The 15,984-nt window shown below is 37.7% G+C and overlaps 1 protein-coding gene across 1 annotated transcript in view; it reads left to right on the top strand.

The window, feature by feature from the left end:
* The window catches only part of LOC114136432 (MAP7 domain-containing protein 2), a 28,095-nt gene that overhangs the window by 9,979 nt on the left and 2,132 nt on the right, over positions 1-15,984 (top strand). Inside the window, 10 exon segments of the mRNA XM_075410485.1 lie at positions 3,914-4,003; positions 4,528-4,640; positions 5,853-5,926; positions 5,995-6,206; positions 7,555-7,693; positions 7,882-8,062; positions 8,988-9,092; positions 9,463-9,526; positions 10,687-10,831; positions 11,743-12,033. Of these exon segments, the coding sequence (XP_075266600.1) occupies positions 3,914-4,003; positions 4,528-4,640; positions 5,853-5,926; positions 5,995-6,206; positions 7,555-7,693; positions 7,882-8,062; positions 8,988-9,092; positions 9,463-9,526; positions 10,687-10,831; positions 11,743-12,028 (1,409 nt within the window). The 3' untranslated portion in view covers positions 12,029-12,033.

Here is a 15,984-nt window from a genome sequence, read left to right as displayed (position 1 = left end):
GAAAATCTCTGCAATGGCATTTCACATCTACCTCCAATTTTTACTTACTTTCTAATCACAATAATCCAGATAATATAACCTGTTAAAATATTGCAGTAAACAGATAAACTTGCTACTTTCAATGCAGAATCTGAATCTGCAAATGTTAAGGAGTCCCTGCTGCATGAAATTATTACATATCTTACTGTGAAGGTAAAATAAAAACAGTAGAAAATTACCAAGATAAACAAAAATGTAAAAATTATTAAAAATGCAAAATATAAATGGAAAAAAAATATAGAATCAATTCCAGTGTTTCTGAAACCATCATTTTATTATAACGGTAAAATAAGAAAATAGAAAGAATGGACAATTAATCAATTTAAAACTTGTATACAAATTATTAAAAATAAAAAAGATAAATGGAAAAAATATAGAAAAATAAAAATGAGAGAAAAATAGATTGGTTAGTTTATAAATGTATATTTCTCTAATATTGTCCCTTTTTTAGCAGATTTAATAAATCATTTTCTTTCATTATATTTACTTTTGTTGTTTTGTTTATATTTTTTATTTATATTTGAAGCTGCTTTTGTTTAAAAATACAAATTAATCAGTAACACCTACATGTTGCCTTTCCACCAGTCAGTTTTTTGTCTTATTATTAGTATAAAAAGTTAATCATTTGGATTTATTCTGGAGATAAAATGCAAACATCCCATCTAATTTAATTTGATCTCTTTTCCATTGTGGTTCTGATCCGTATTCGGACCGGTCAGCTGTTTTCTAAATGCCACTGATTGAGATGCTTGTTGGAAGCTAAATGGCTCCTGCTGCTACGCTGCATTTATGGGAGTCATGTGACTTTGTTTATGAGAGCAGATTATAGAAAATGACTTTAATTTATTTGTTGTCTAAGAGGAAACAAAACGTTTTCAATGTGGGTCTGAATTTATTCATGACTGGAACAAAATGTTCAGTTTTCTTTCTGTAGGGGAAAAAGTCAAATTTGAACAGATAAAAACTGCTAAGATGCTATTTTGCTCTGTAAACAAACAATTTAATGTCTATTTTGTTATTTTGCTTATTAGTTTGATGTTTTTCCAGTTTAATATTTTCATTAATCATAGAAAGAGACTTGAAATTTTCTGCACACTAGATCACATTATTTTGCAGAATCTCATCCCTGATTGAAGAAAAATCACTTTAACTGATTTCCTGCTGGTTAATATCATTTATTGACTTTAGTTTTGACTAAAAGCAGATTAAAGAAAATTACTTTAATTGGTCATTTATCAAAGCAGTAAGAAATGTCTCGCTATGCAGTATGAATTTAAACGTCCCACCCAAACGGCTCCATTTTCCCCTCTGAGAAGTCTGTAAAGAACAAAATGGTAAAACGATAAGCAGTAAAAGCAAATTAGTAGACAATAAAAGAACTATCGATCAGTAAAGTGAGTCTTTGTCTTCACAGTAAATAAAGAAGTGAGGAGAGTGATCAGGACTCAGCCATCCTGATCACAGGCGGTGCTCCTCTTCCTGTCCTCCCTGCTTGTTTAGCCATGCATGAACATGATTCTCAGCAGGGAGTCCATCCTATAAACCACTATGGTTCACACACTCACACACACACACACACACACACACACACACCCACACATGCATCATGCCAGACATTCAGCCTGTAGCTATCTATCACCAGCGCCCAGACCAGACAGCATCTACACATATTTTAATCGTTACAGCTCCATTTTACTCATCAGCAGCTGCAAAAATGCGGATTTTTCTTTTCTTCATTTGTTTTCTCATTTTGCTGCTACAGAAAATATGTGCAAATTTACAAAAACCGCTATAAAAATGCCTCTTCTCGTTCTTACTCTGGTAACCATGGTTACGATATCGTTACCACAATGTTGAATAATTAAGGATCCAAACAGGAGATTCAGAATCTAATCCTGTCAAAATTATTAATTGTTCAATTTGTGCTAAAATCAAGCTAATAAAAAAACCTGATATAATTAACACAGAATGACGTGTAGTTAAAATATAAGTAATTGTTTTATTTTAGTAGATGAATAAAAATAGGTTTGATAATTGAGCCACAGCTGAAACAACATCAGAAATAAAAAACATAAAAGGAAACATCAAATGACAAAGCTAGACACACAACAATATAAAGGAAATAAAAATGCTGTAAAAACATAATAAAAGAGATCAAATCAATACTAATAGTTGATTAAAATCTAAATTTGTCATAATAATGTGTTTCTAATTTATGAATTTAGAGTTACTACAATACATTTGTCATACTTCTGCCTTTCTTTTCTAGTTTTAGGTAAATAACACTCAATCGTCGCCTGTAGAAACATTTTTCTTCTGTAGCATTTATAATGTGATCTTGAGCTAAGCTAAAATGCTGCCGATTTTTCTACATGTCCAAAAATTTCTCCTCATGTCTTTCAGAATACATCACACATATATTTAAATATACTGCAAACATTTAGCAACAATATCCCAATAATAACATTTGGTTTCAGTGATGCTAAGCTATGCAGACTTTCTATCTGCACTGATGGAAATAGACTCACCTCAGAATGCCGAATGCTTGGAGAGGAAGTCACGTTAGGGGAGCTGGATCTGATTTCTGAGCAGTTTAACCATCTGACCACTGGGGGGCAGTAAATTCAGAAAATCCCTCCAGTTTTTCACGATTCTGTGATCCTGAAAATTCACAGAAGATAAACAAATCCCCGCTTGTTTTCATGCTAATGAATATTTGAGTTTATTCCAGAAACATTGTTTTTTTGTGCTGCTAACTCCTACCTGCAGGTGGCAGTATTTATTCTACTTGATGTCTATATAGTTTGTGAAATATTAAAAATTTCCTTGTAAATGTTTTTAAATTAGAACCACAAAATCTGTGATTCTGATTTGGAAACAATCACAAGAACAATGATGAAATCCTGGAGGAAATGTTTCAAATAGTTGAACTTTCAGCCTGCAGTCAAATGATGATTAAATGTGAAAAAAAGAAGAAAAACCAGATAATAATACGATGACAAAAAGTAACTTACCCCATCCTGCCACACCATAAACGTTTAGCTCTTCGTTCTAGTAAACACATCGTACAAAGTGATAACGATAGACAAAACCTCAGAGACATAAAACTCAGGATTATTGCAAACACTTGGTTTAAACTGGAAGTTTTATGTAATCTTATTTTGTTTTAAATAAGAAAAGTGAGTAAAATATGTTTAAAAAATTCTCCGCCTTTGAGTTCTTCTGTATTCTTCATATCAATTTTCATTCATTTCATTTTTACATGGGAGTAATGATAAATGTAGCTGAATGAAATTACTGGTGCAGTAATTTTTTTTTATTGAGCTGTCTGATAACATTAACTCTGAATATAGAGAGATTAAAAGATTTTAAAGCTGACTAAACAGACCGAAATTACATATTTTATGAGCGTTGGGAAATCAGCTGCTTACAAACTTTAATATGAACCTTTAATTATTCATGAAGTGCCTCAAAACAGGAAGTACAGTTTACAGAGCTTGTTATTTATAATAAATTAATCCATTTTCTGATCAGACCGAGTCATTTTGATTAGATATGAGGATCCATGGTGCCTTCAGGCGCCGTAGGACACATTACCTCTCAGTTTCATGGGAGTGCAGTGACTGATTTTCTGCCATCATCCTCCATTTCATGATGAAGTGCCGCTGCTGCTTCATGCCTGCCTTGCATCCAAAGTTAATTCATGCAGCGGCTCATTGACCTGCAGGATTATCTTCTGTGTGAGCAGTTTGGTGTTTGTTCTCTGGTGTTTCCAACACATTCTGGTGTCACAAACGCAGCGGGAAATCGGCCGTGGATGTTTCTGTGGAAATAACTAACCAGTGGGGTTTTTTGTTGTTGTTTTTTTTAATAGTAGTTGACTTCTTGTCTCCACCAACGATGGATCAGCCAATCAACAAACAGCTTTCCAGCTCCTCAGCGGCTCTCAGCTCCCCAGAGAGAGGTGAGACCAAATATGGCTGAACAGGAAGCAGAACAAGCCGATCAATGGTGGATAATTTAACAATTACGATCTGGTTTAAAAAAATCACATGTAGGATTTCACTTTAGCACAGACAAAATAATACTGTTTAATATCTAAAGCTGCAAACTATCAGGTGAACATGTAACTGTGGTGTTATTATTCTGATCAGGTTTTAAAAGCAAACCTTTGAATAAATATAAACGCTTAAAAAATTTCATTTATGTAGCATTTTGTTCTTGTGCTTGATTAGGATTGGATTATTTCTTGATTTCTTTTGTTTTAGATTTAAAATAGAAAAAAAACAAATAGCTAAGGACCAACTTTTTCTTAAAACCTTTCAAGAAATATTTTGTTTTATTTACATTTATGATTTAACAAATGCTTCTTTGGGTTAATATGCTGTATGTGCCATTATGGTTAAGAATGTTTTTTGTAACATGTTTTCTTTGTGTCATTGTGTTTGTTATTTATTTTTTGTACCTGTGTTGGTCTGTGACCTTCAGTGTCCTCTGTGTCCCGTCGAACAGCTTCCCCCAACAACAACAGATCCTTCAGGAGTTCCTCCAACCGCAGAAGCATCGCCGGCTTCCCCGAGGAAAAAGCCAAAACACCAACGGTCAGAAGAAACAAATAATCCTTTCTTCTATTCTAGTAACCAGATCATCATCATTAACAAGTCAACTTATTAAAATTCAACATCATACTTGTCAGCAGCTACTGCACTAAATGGGAGTTCAGAAATAAATTATATTATGTTAACAATTATAAGGTAATATATAAAAAGTGCCACTAGGTTTGTAACTATACCAAATTTATAAATAAGTTACTGCAATAAATGATTATTTTGTTGTTTTGAGATCATTTTAAGAAATATAATAAATGCACAATAATGCAAGAACACATTCTCAAAGATCAATAAACTTTAAATACTAATTAATATTTAACACTGGAACTGGAAGACTCAACTGGAAAACAACAGGAACAACAATTCTGTTTCTGTTGTTTCATAAATAATTTTCATAAAAATTATTTCTGTAAACTAAACTGTCCTTCAAAAAATAAAATAAATTAGATGAGAATAAATCACCAAACTAAAAACTTTCATCATCCAGATTTGGTAGAAAGAGAGAAACGATAAATCATGTAAATGGAAATTATTGAGTTTATTTCAATTTATTATGCTTTTAATTGATTTATTGATTATAGACAGAATCCAAAAACTATACTCAAGTCAGAGTAGCACTTCTTCAACATATCTTTACTAAAGTAAAAGTAAAAACTATCCATCCAAGAGTAAAAAGTGTGCACAAGTACTGAATAGCTGATCAAATCATTTAATATTTAAAAATTACATAATCAGATGGACCAAATATAAAGTTTAGTGAAAATTTTGGTATTTTAAGAACCAAAATGACAATAATTCATATAAGTAACAAAAAATAAAAAATCAGGAAAAAGAAACTTATGAAACTTTAACAGAAACTGCAGGTGTGCGTCTGTGTCTGGTGAATTTTAGATTAAAACATGTTTGTTTTTCATTTAGTGGGTAGAAAATCCAGAAATGTTACTTAAATAAGAGTAGCGAGATACTTCAAAATAAAAGTACTCAAGTAAAAGTAAAAAGTAGCATAGTAAAAGTATTCCTAAAGTAAATTTTTTCAAAAAAGTTACTGAAGTAAATGTAACTAGTTATTACCCAACTCTTGTCTGTTTGTATTACTGGATGTGATTGCTATTAATTTATTAGTATTTTTTGTCTCTTTAGAGTTTAGTTGATAATAAAAAAGCTGATTTATATGTCATTAATAATTACAAATGTGACCCGTAGGGGGAGACACCCAACACTCCAGTCCGTAGTTCTTCCTTCAAGGCCAACAGTAAAGGCCACGCTGCGTCGAAGCGGTACGTAGTCGCACAAACTCTCCTCCGATCCGGTTCCTGCTCCAGATGACGGCATGCTGTCCTTACAGGGTGAGGTCCAACCGGAGCCGCGCCCAGTCGCCCTGCTCTCCTGGACAGTACCCCCCGTCCCCGCTGCGGCAGAGGGCCCCCACCCCCGGCGCCGACGACAGGGGCAACAACGAGAACAAAGGTCACGGCACTCTGGAGAGGAAATCTGCCAAATCTGAAGCTCCAGACAACAAGAAGATCAGCAAATCCAGCAGCAGAGAGCTGAACGCAGGTTATTATTATTATCATCTTCTCTAAACTCTAACAATATATCAAAGCTTAGACAAACACAGACATAGCATTTACCATAAATGTCATCAAAAAAGTGAAAGATAAGCTCATGTTTACAGTCTAACGACGTCTTAAAGGGGCAGTACCGCTTAAAATCTAATTGTTTTAGCTTTCCATCAAGTTATAAAGTTTTTCCCTCATCAAAATCAAACCTGCAGTGTTGCTTTGATTCCTCATGCATGTTTGAGAAATCTTTTAATCTCCATGGCAACCAATTAGCTGCTAAACGCCTGGGTGGACCTTGCTCCACCTTTGAGGCGCAGCTCCTCCCCCACTCAGCTCCTTCAAACTAGCCAGCAGCAATTAGCAAACATCTTATAGAACTGCTGAGCTCATTATGAGCTTCTGCTCAGAGAAACACCACTAAAAACATTAAAGGGTTAATAGAGGAGCCATGTTGGCATGACTTCCTGAAGACTGAGCTTCAGAAACAGCAGGAGTTTTTAAAGAGACAGAGACCAAAAATTCAAGACGTCAAATAACAAAGAAAATTTCTCTGAAGTCATACTTAACATATGCAGCTTTTTTATAACAACTGAATGTCATGAAGCGGTTTGATGCGAGGTGGTGAGGCAGACGCAGCGGACCCAGGTATGATGAATTATGATGATTTAATGAAAATAACTTAGTCCAAACAACGAGCAGGAGTAACACACACTGACCACGAAGAGACTAAACATTGACGAGGACCCGACGACGAACAAGGAACACAGGTGGAGTTAAATACATGGGAGGGTAATGACAGAACGAGACACACCTGGGAACAATCAAGGGGAGGACAGGACAACGAAGAGACTCAAGGACACAGAAAACTCTAAATAAACACAGATCCTGACAATGAAGGCAATATAATTACTCAATTGTGCTATAAATTGCACTATGTGGCTGAAAAACACATACTGGCCAGGTAATGTGTTTAAAAGGTAGCTGGGTTGATCGAATGCTCAAACAAAGTCTGTCTTTTAATGTTGTTTAGGTTAAATTTTTACTGGTTTCATTAGCCCTTCTGATTGTTCATGTAAATAGGGGTTAGGGTTAGGTGTATATTTGCTATTTAATCAAAAATGTTTCTTTAAAAAGATGAAAAAATGTAAGAAGAGGAAACAGAACTGCTGCACAAGCAGACTTCAAAATAAGAGAGTGAATATAAACGTCTAATTACTTGAAGAATTCTTAACTTCAACACAGGCGTCAAACTTTATTCAACTCAAAGTTTACCCCCAAAAAAGTAAATGAGCGCTTTAGAATTTAACCAGAAAACTTCATTTATGAATTTAATAACTCCACAGAGTCACCAGGCACGCCCAGCGGCCGCAGCGTTGGCGGGACGACGGACGCCGAGGAGGCGTCCCGGCTGCTGGCGGAGCGACGGCGTCTGGCCCGGATCCAGAAGGAGCAGGAGGAGAGGCAGCGGCAGGAGGAGGAGAGGTGAGAGAGTCAGTCAGCCTATCTGGGATCGGCTTATACTGTCTGAGACCACAACTGCTAGGAACAAACTATGAAAACCTGCTGGAGCTCAGATCAGGAAATTAACACGGAACAAGAGATAGAAAAATCTAAATGAATATCAGGTCAGGATCTGAGCTGTGGAACATCATCGTTCATGTTTTCTTCAGGCTGAAGGCGGAGGAGGAGCAGTGGAGGCAGCAGGAGGCCAGGGAGCGCCAGGAGAGAGCGGCACGGGAGGCTGAGGAGGAGAGAGCGAGAAAGGAGGAGGAGAAGAGGAGCAGAGAGGAGGAGGAGAGACGACAGAAGGAGCAGAGATGGAAGAACATGCAGGACCAGCTGGACAGAGAGGTCAGTAGATGTATGTGGATCAGATATGAACTGAGCCTAAAATTATAAGGTAAATCAAAAATTAACCAGGATCTGATATTCCCAAACTGCAGCCGATAATCAGGTCTCCATCCAGGTCAAGGGTCAGGAAAATGGCTGCTAACATATCTGCAGATCCTGCACATGCTGGACATGAGCTGCCTTTTTCTTATTTTCTTTAAATATAAAACATGACAGTACGTACATGTACATATTCTAACTGATTCATTCATCCTTTACTTTATTTCTGCTAAAGCAGGGGTGTCCAATCTGTGGCCCGGGGGCCACATGTGGCCCATGAAATGATTTTGTTCGGCCCTCTGGCCACAAGTCAAGAACGGTAAAAATTTGGCAAACAAAATTGACACCCTAAAAATGTGGACATTTTCTTTAAATAAGGCAACAGTCTAAAACTTTTTATGTTTTTGATCTTTAATTGCACATATTTCATAAAAGTTGTTTATAGTTGAGCAGGTACAAATAAACAAAATTTAGCATTTTTAATTCAATGAATTTGTCCAGTAGTTTAAATTTGCCAAATTTGGCCCTCAGGGCAAAACGTTTGGACTCCACCGCTCTAAAGTTCATATATTTATACTTAGAGTCCATATATTGTGAGTGAAATTCATTCTGTCCACTATATTGGCGAATAAAGCTGATTCTGATCATATTTTGTTCTAGATGTAATTGGATATATCTCTAGAAACAACAACAAAGGAATTGTTGTTTTTCAGCAAGTTTTCTGGCGTTTAGCGAATATAAATAATTTTCATAACCCTAACTAACCTAAAACAGGAAACATTTGGTCTGATTGAACTTCAGACAGTGAGAAAAATATGTGTTTTTATTCAGAGTATGTAAATATGAGGTTTTGGCTGCTTAAAGTGAGCGACTGCGTGTCTTTCAGCGGGAGGAGGCCTTCCTGCGGGCGCAGAGGGAGGCTGAGAGGAAGAGGCAGGAGAGGGAGCTGCTGCACATCCAGGAGGAGCAGGAGAGGCAGCAGAGGAAGAAGGTACCAAACGTCTCCGCTTTGCTTCCTCCTTCAGCCACACAGGGAAAAAAGCAGCTCCATCACTGGGCCGGACCAGATCATGTCCAAATCAAATCAGACCATTCCTCTGTCTTGAATATGTTACCTCTACCAAATAAAAACTGTCTTCTTGCTCAAATGATATGAAAACAAACCAAAACTGAATATATTTCCAGACTAAAAACGTTTTTCATCTTAAATGCTAAACGTATATAGTTTCTGCTCTGACTGTGTTTCAGCAAATTACCTCTTTGGAGTCTGTATAATTGATTAATCAATGACTAAATTATTTCAATAATTGATTAATCTGATTGGTTGTTTCATCCCTAATTGTGTTGAATCTGTTTTACAGAGAATTGAAGAGATAATGAAGAGGACGAGGAAGAGCGAAGTGGATCCTCCATCTGGAGCATCGGGTAAATATTCAGTCAACCAACCGTTTCATAGCTGATATTAAATCAGTTTATTTTCATGTTTTTGGCCAATAAGATGTGGCAGATTCTGACTTTTTGGGGATCGCTCCAAAAGCTGGAAGTTTACTACAACGCAGGGCATTCTGGGTAAATACAACAAAAACAAACGTGTTAGCCTAGCGCGACAAATGTCTCGTAGTTTTTATCCAAAGACCAAGATAAATCCTCCAACCGCTAAGATCTGACGCCTCCGTTTTTGTTTACATTTCATGAAGAAAGTTGCGCTCAGTGTCTCATTCAGAGGTTTTTGTGTCATTTCCTTTAGGGGTTTTTGGTGCAGCGCCCCCACAGGCGAGGAGAGGAACAGGTTTTCAAAGGTTTTTGTTTGTGAAAGCAAATTGCAGCAGCTGAAAATATAACAAATGTTGCAATTTTGGTGAAAAAACTTTATAAGACACTGAGAGAACAAAAAGTTAAAAGTTGAAAATACACCTGATAACGCAAAATTGGAGAGTAGTAGGAAAAAATAGCAAGTGAAAAGTGGTTTGTCTTCCTTTGGCCTCCAATAGCAGCACAATTACAGAGATAGCTCAGAATAACCAGTTTAATTATCAGCTTTTTGAAGAAGCTGATAATTAAACTGGTTCTAGTTTTAATCTAGAAAGCGCCAGGGTGTCTGCCTGATGAACCTTAGAAAGTCTGGCTGGACGCCAAAGGAAATGTGATATAAATGACTGAAACAGTGAAACTTCACCATGATGAAGGAGCAAAATGAATCCCACAATCTGCACAGTTAATTTCTGCTTCCCTTCCATCATTAGATGCATGTTCAGGATTTCCTGAGCTGCTTTTCTGTGATATTTTCCTCCTGAGAGTTTTAGTCTGCAGTGTGACTCAGCACTGTTAGATGAGCAGAGAAACATTGCCCCCTATCTGCAGGCAGAGGAACAGCAGCATTCCTGACCTTATCTCGGCGATGCAGGAGGAAATGATGATCAGTGCAGATTTAAAGCGTCTCCTTCATGCTTCACTGCTGCAATATTCATCATTTTTTCTCTGCTGGTTTAATTTCCTTTTATTCCTGTTCACATAAAAGCTGCTGAACTGGACCTCAGTTCAATAAGCATATTTATTCCCTGTTATTTTATTGGGTTTTTTTACAGCGTGTGATGCTAAAGCTGAAGCTGTTGGCACCTCAGAGGAAGACGCTCCAACCCCGGCTGAAGCCCCCGTCATCATGCTGGGCCCCCTGGAGAATAAAAGCTTTGTGGACGAGCTTTCTGATGGAGTCCAGTCCATGGACGTCAGGTAAACCCACAAACGTTCCTACTCAGACTGGAGAAAGCTGAATTAGAGCCTGCATATCAGGCCTAAAACAGACACAAAAACCATAAAGTTAGCTTCACTGTTTCAAAATGGATGAAAATGTTGTTATTGTTTTATTTGTGTTTTTGCTTTAAACATGAATTAAGATTTAAAGTGTTGTGTTTTATGAATAAAATCTGAAAACACTTACAAACAGCAAACAGATAAATAAACTGAACCTGGTTCTGATAATAAAACTAAAAGAAGCAATGTGAGTTAGTTTTGTCTTATTTCAAGATATTTACACTAGAAACCAGACAAAAATACTTGGTAATATTTTGTTTTTTACAGCAGAGTTATACAAACTACTGATTATCTAATTGGTTATTATTCCTGTCGCAATAACAAATAAATCAATCAACAGCATGCTAAATTAAAACAAGCTCAATAATTTCCATTTGCATGATTTATTGTGTTTCTCTTTTCTCCCTTTGACAAAACTGGGTGATAAAAACGTGTTTTGGTCTCAACTAAGACAATGTTTGTTGTTTATTTATTTAAACAACAAAAGTTTTAAAAAAACAACATTTTATTTATTTAAAATGTCTTCCAGTTCCAGTGTTAAATATTCATTAGAATTTAAAGTTTATTAATCTTTGAGAATGTGTTATATTATATTACTTGGAATTGGTCTCAAGACAACAATATTATCGTTTATCGCAATAACTTCTGAGATAATTTATCGTCCAGTAAAATCTGTTGTTGTGAAGGCCTAAAGTTTGCTAGATGAAACCTCAGTAAAGTGAGGTGTGGTTGCTACGTCAGGATCAGCAATGGTTTTATTTACTGTGGCTGAAATGAGTCCCGGTGTTGAACTAAACGTTGTGTCTCTCTGTCGTCGTTGTCCCTGTAAGTTCTCCATCTGTCTCCATCAGCCCCGTCTCCAGGGACGAGCAGGCCAGCGCTCACGAGTTCTCCCCGGTGGCCGAGGGGCCCGACGGCTACCCGCCCGACCAGCCCATGGACCTGGACGCCCCGGGGCGGGGACTCCCTGGAGCCGACACGCCGCCGTACCCCAGGCTGCAGGCTGGCAGCGGCGTGGGAGACCTCAACAAGAACCTGCTGATCCAGGCGTACAGCGCCACCTCCGAGTCCGCGCAGCCCATCCACAGCGTCGGCCCGAGCAAACTGGACGTCTAACACCGGTACTGGTTCTGGAAGTCCTCCAAAACAATTCAGGCTCAGTTTGAAGCACTTCTCAGGGAAAGTGTTTGATTTCTGTGTAAAATAGAGGCGCACCGATCCACTATTTTCACTTCGATATCGATACCTGAGGTTTCGTATCGGCCGATAGCGCCACAGAAAAACAGCTGAATTAAATTAAAACACTTGTTTTTTAAATAGACATAAATGTACTGAAATACAAATTTATTGTAAAAACACAAAATCCTATCAAGTATTTTTGGTCCAGTTTCTAGTACACTCAAAATAAAACAAAACTAATATGTAAGTAACTTTACAGCAAAATATAGGAGCTTATTTTAAGTTGATAATTCTTTATTATAATAACAAAACAATAATAATAATATTATAAAGAAATTTATAATTCATTTGTTTATTATTATAAACAAGTTTCAGTTTTATTCCACCATCCTTCCATTATCTAACACAAACAAAATCTTTTTGGACTGTGGGAGGAAGCCGGAGCGCCCGGAGAGAACCCACGCATGCACACGGAGAACATGCAAACCCCATGCAGAAACAACCCAGGCAGGGATTCAAACCCAGGACTTTGTTGCTGCAAGGCAGCAGTGTTACCAACGGTGCCACTGTTCAAGCCTGACTTTTTATTTTTAATTTACACCGAAGGAGAATTTAGTGACACCAATTAACCAATTAATAATTCTTGTGACAGGAAGCCGGAGCACCCAGAGAGAACCTACAATTTTAAAATTTACATTTTGTCAATGATTACATTTAATATTAATAGATATAATACTGCGCAGAAATAACCAACGAAACAAGTGACAAGTGTGGAAGTACTAGAAAAGCAAATAAGCAAAGGAGAGAAAATACAAAAGAAAATAAGGAGACAAATGATTACAAGCAAACATTTATACCATAAAGTTTGTTTTGCATTTTGGTTCTGAACGTTTGCATGATTCACCAATTCAGGGCCAACACACTCTGAGCTGTCCATGTCAGTTTTACCTGCATCAAAAGAGGTGCTAGTTTTATTTTCCGCCATCTCTTCAATTACAAGCTGATCTTTTAATGCTTCTTCCTCCTCTCCAAAACCAACTTTGTCGTTTTGGAGAGGAGGGGCAGGAGGAGCCGTCATGTTTGCGGACGACGGACTGGTCAGTGATGTCTCTTCTGACCCAGCAGTAGCTGCCGTCAATGACTGGGAAGAAAAGGCTGCGTTGTCAGCAACAGATCCTGACCTAGGCACACAGAAGGAAACTTTCTCTTCCTCCGTGAAAACTTTCTGGTCCAGGTCAGATTTTACTTTGGCTCCAGTGAAAGACTGGCTCCCAAGGACTGGGGTCGCATCTTGAGCTCCGTGTTTTAATGTCTCTTTTATCAAACCAATCTCCTTGACTGGAGAGAAAACTTTCTCTTCCTCCGATTGAACTTTCCCGTCCGGGTCGGTTTTTACTTGGGGGACATTTTTACCACTGTTGTCCAAATCCTTGGTCAGATCGCCAGCACAGTTTTGAGATATCGTGTTTCTCAGATCCATCGCTGTGCAAATGTTCCAGTCCAGGTCGGTTTTTACTTTGGGAACTGTCTTTCCCGTGTTTCTAAATGCTCTGGCCACATTTCTAGCACGGTTTTTGGACCTCATTGTCCCCAAATCAAGCGCGGTGCAAACTTTCCCGTCCAGGTCGGTTTTTACTTGGGGGACATTTCTCCCACTGTTGTCCAAATCCTTGGTCAGATCGCCAGCACAGTTTTGAGATACCGTGTTTCTCAGATTCATCGCTGTGCAAATGTTCCAGTCCAGGTCTGTTTTTACTTTGGGAACTAAATCTCCCGTGTTCCTGAAGGCTGTTGCCACATTTCTAGCACGGTTTTTGGATGTCTTGGTCCCCAAATCAAACGCAGTGCAAACCTTCCCCTCCGGGTCGGTTTTTTCTTTGGGGACATCTTTTCCTCTGTTATCAGAGACCTGGCTCTTCTCCTGATCGCTGTCTTTTGATGCCATGTCTCTCAAGCTGATCTCTGTGACGTCTGGCAAATCTTTCACGCTTTTCTTGGGAAGAATCGACTTACCCATCCTGTGGGCCGGGCTCTCAGGCTGAGAGCTGCCTTCATCCTCATCAGTCCCAGAAAAGTAATTGTCATAGAGCATCTTCATTCCTTTTATCGCCAAGTATCCCAGTCCAAACATTACAGGAACTGGCACCTTTTCCAAACTAGAATTCATTGTGAAATGCTGTGTTTCCAATCAACCAACTGCTCCAATCTAACTGCTGTTCTGAGAAACAAGCCTTCAAAGCCTCATAGATCTTCTTTGGTCTATGATGTCATCTATGACCTCATCAATGAACTCTCTGTTGTTCTGGGGCCAGGTCTTGCGTCTGGTCGTTGCTATGGAAACGATCAGATCAGTTCTGCATGAATTAAACTATTGAATCATTGCACGTGACGTCACGGTTTCCAGAACTCCGCCCACTCCGCCTTGACGGACGTCAAAGTAACCAAGTCTCCTTTAAAGCTGGTCTAAACGCGTCTGCAGCTTCATAATATATCGCTTCCATTTAGTTGATCCACCAACCTTGCTAGCTAGCAGAGAGGTTTAGCGGCTAAAGTTTCACCTCCTCCTAAATCCCCCAGAATGCTTTGCGGTTCTGGATTGTATTTTATTGATATTATTGAATATTCTATTTCACAAATGAAGCTTATTTATAGAATATTTGAAATAAATTTAAAATACAAAAAACACGTAATAAAATTTTGATTTTAATTTAAAAAATAGACATTTTAATGATAATGATGGTTTGTGAGCTCACTCTAAGCTTTAAATGACGTAACAAAAAGAAAAGGCGTTGGATAAAAGAACGGAGATGGCGCGAGGTGAGTTATTATGATGAGCAAGAGATGATCTTAAAACGAAGAACGTTCTAAAATTGTCGTGAGGGGGAAATCGGGGCAAAAAATCATGATGTGAAATGGGCTTGAGTGTGATAAGAAAGATATCAAATATCACACTAAAGAGAAGGTACGCGTCCCATTAGTAACCATGGAGATGATCCCGCACCGTCATGTAGCCTAGCATGCATAGAAAAAACTGGTTAGCATCTCGTCTTTGGTATGTTTTAAGGCTGTTCCGGTGAATGGAGGAACGCTCTTTATGACACAGTGATGTAAATGATGTGGTGTGAATTCAGGCAAAGTCGGTAATTTGATCAGCACAGGATGGAGAAGGTGTGCGTCGGTTTTTAAGCTAGCTATTTCCAATTTGTGTAAATATGGCCATGAGCCCAAACCAGGCGAGCTACACTGACAGACAACTTAGCTTGATTTGAACAAGTAAAAGCCACGAATAAACTGTCCGATACTCCCGTCCCTCACTTCCGGCGTTCGTCACGACGCCTCAAATGATTAAGTGCAGTTTCAAAGGGTCAATAGTATGCTGAGAACCTGCTAGCTAATGTTAAAGTAGCAAGATAAATATGGGTAACCATGGCAACAAAGGAGGTCTGACCGCAGTCAGGTTGCGTGCGCATCCACTGCGCGCGCAACCTGACTAAACTATTATATAATAAAATTATTATACAATAATTATATATTATAATACATGTTATTATATACAAATGATAGTATACCACATATATTATTATATGTAAAGTTATATAATAATAATATCAATATAAGATAAGATAAATCTTTATTGTCATTGTCACAAGAACAACGAAATTTAAAAAGTGCCAACAGTCAGTGCATATGCTTAAAAACAAAAAATCACTCTCACAATTCACACACAAATCTTATTGATATTAACTGTAATAACAATAATAATAATAATATTTATTTTAAAAAGTACTATTTCAACTGGCAGATTATTTCACCTGTAAAATGGGAAAAATGTCTAAATAATCTAGTAGTTTTTCATCAATATTAAGGAATTATTGATTTTTTTAAAAGTTCCT

This window comes from Xiphophorus couchianus, chromosome 21 (genome assembly GCF_001444195.1).
Source record: "Xiphophorus couchianus chromosome 21, X_couchianus-1.0, whole genome shotgun sequence".
Taxonomy (NCBI): domain Eukaryota; kingdom Metazoa; phylum Chordata; class Actinopteri; order Cyprinodontiformes; family Poeciliidae; genus Xiphophorus; species Xiphophorus couchianus.
Note: the sequence above shows the minus strand (reverse complement) of the source record. Positions and strands in the feature narration are given on the sequence as shown.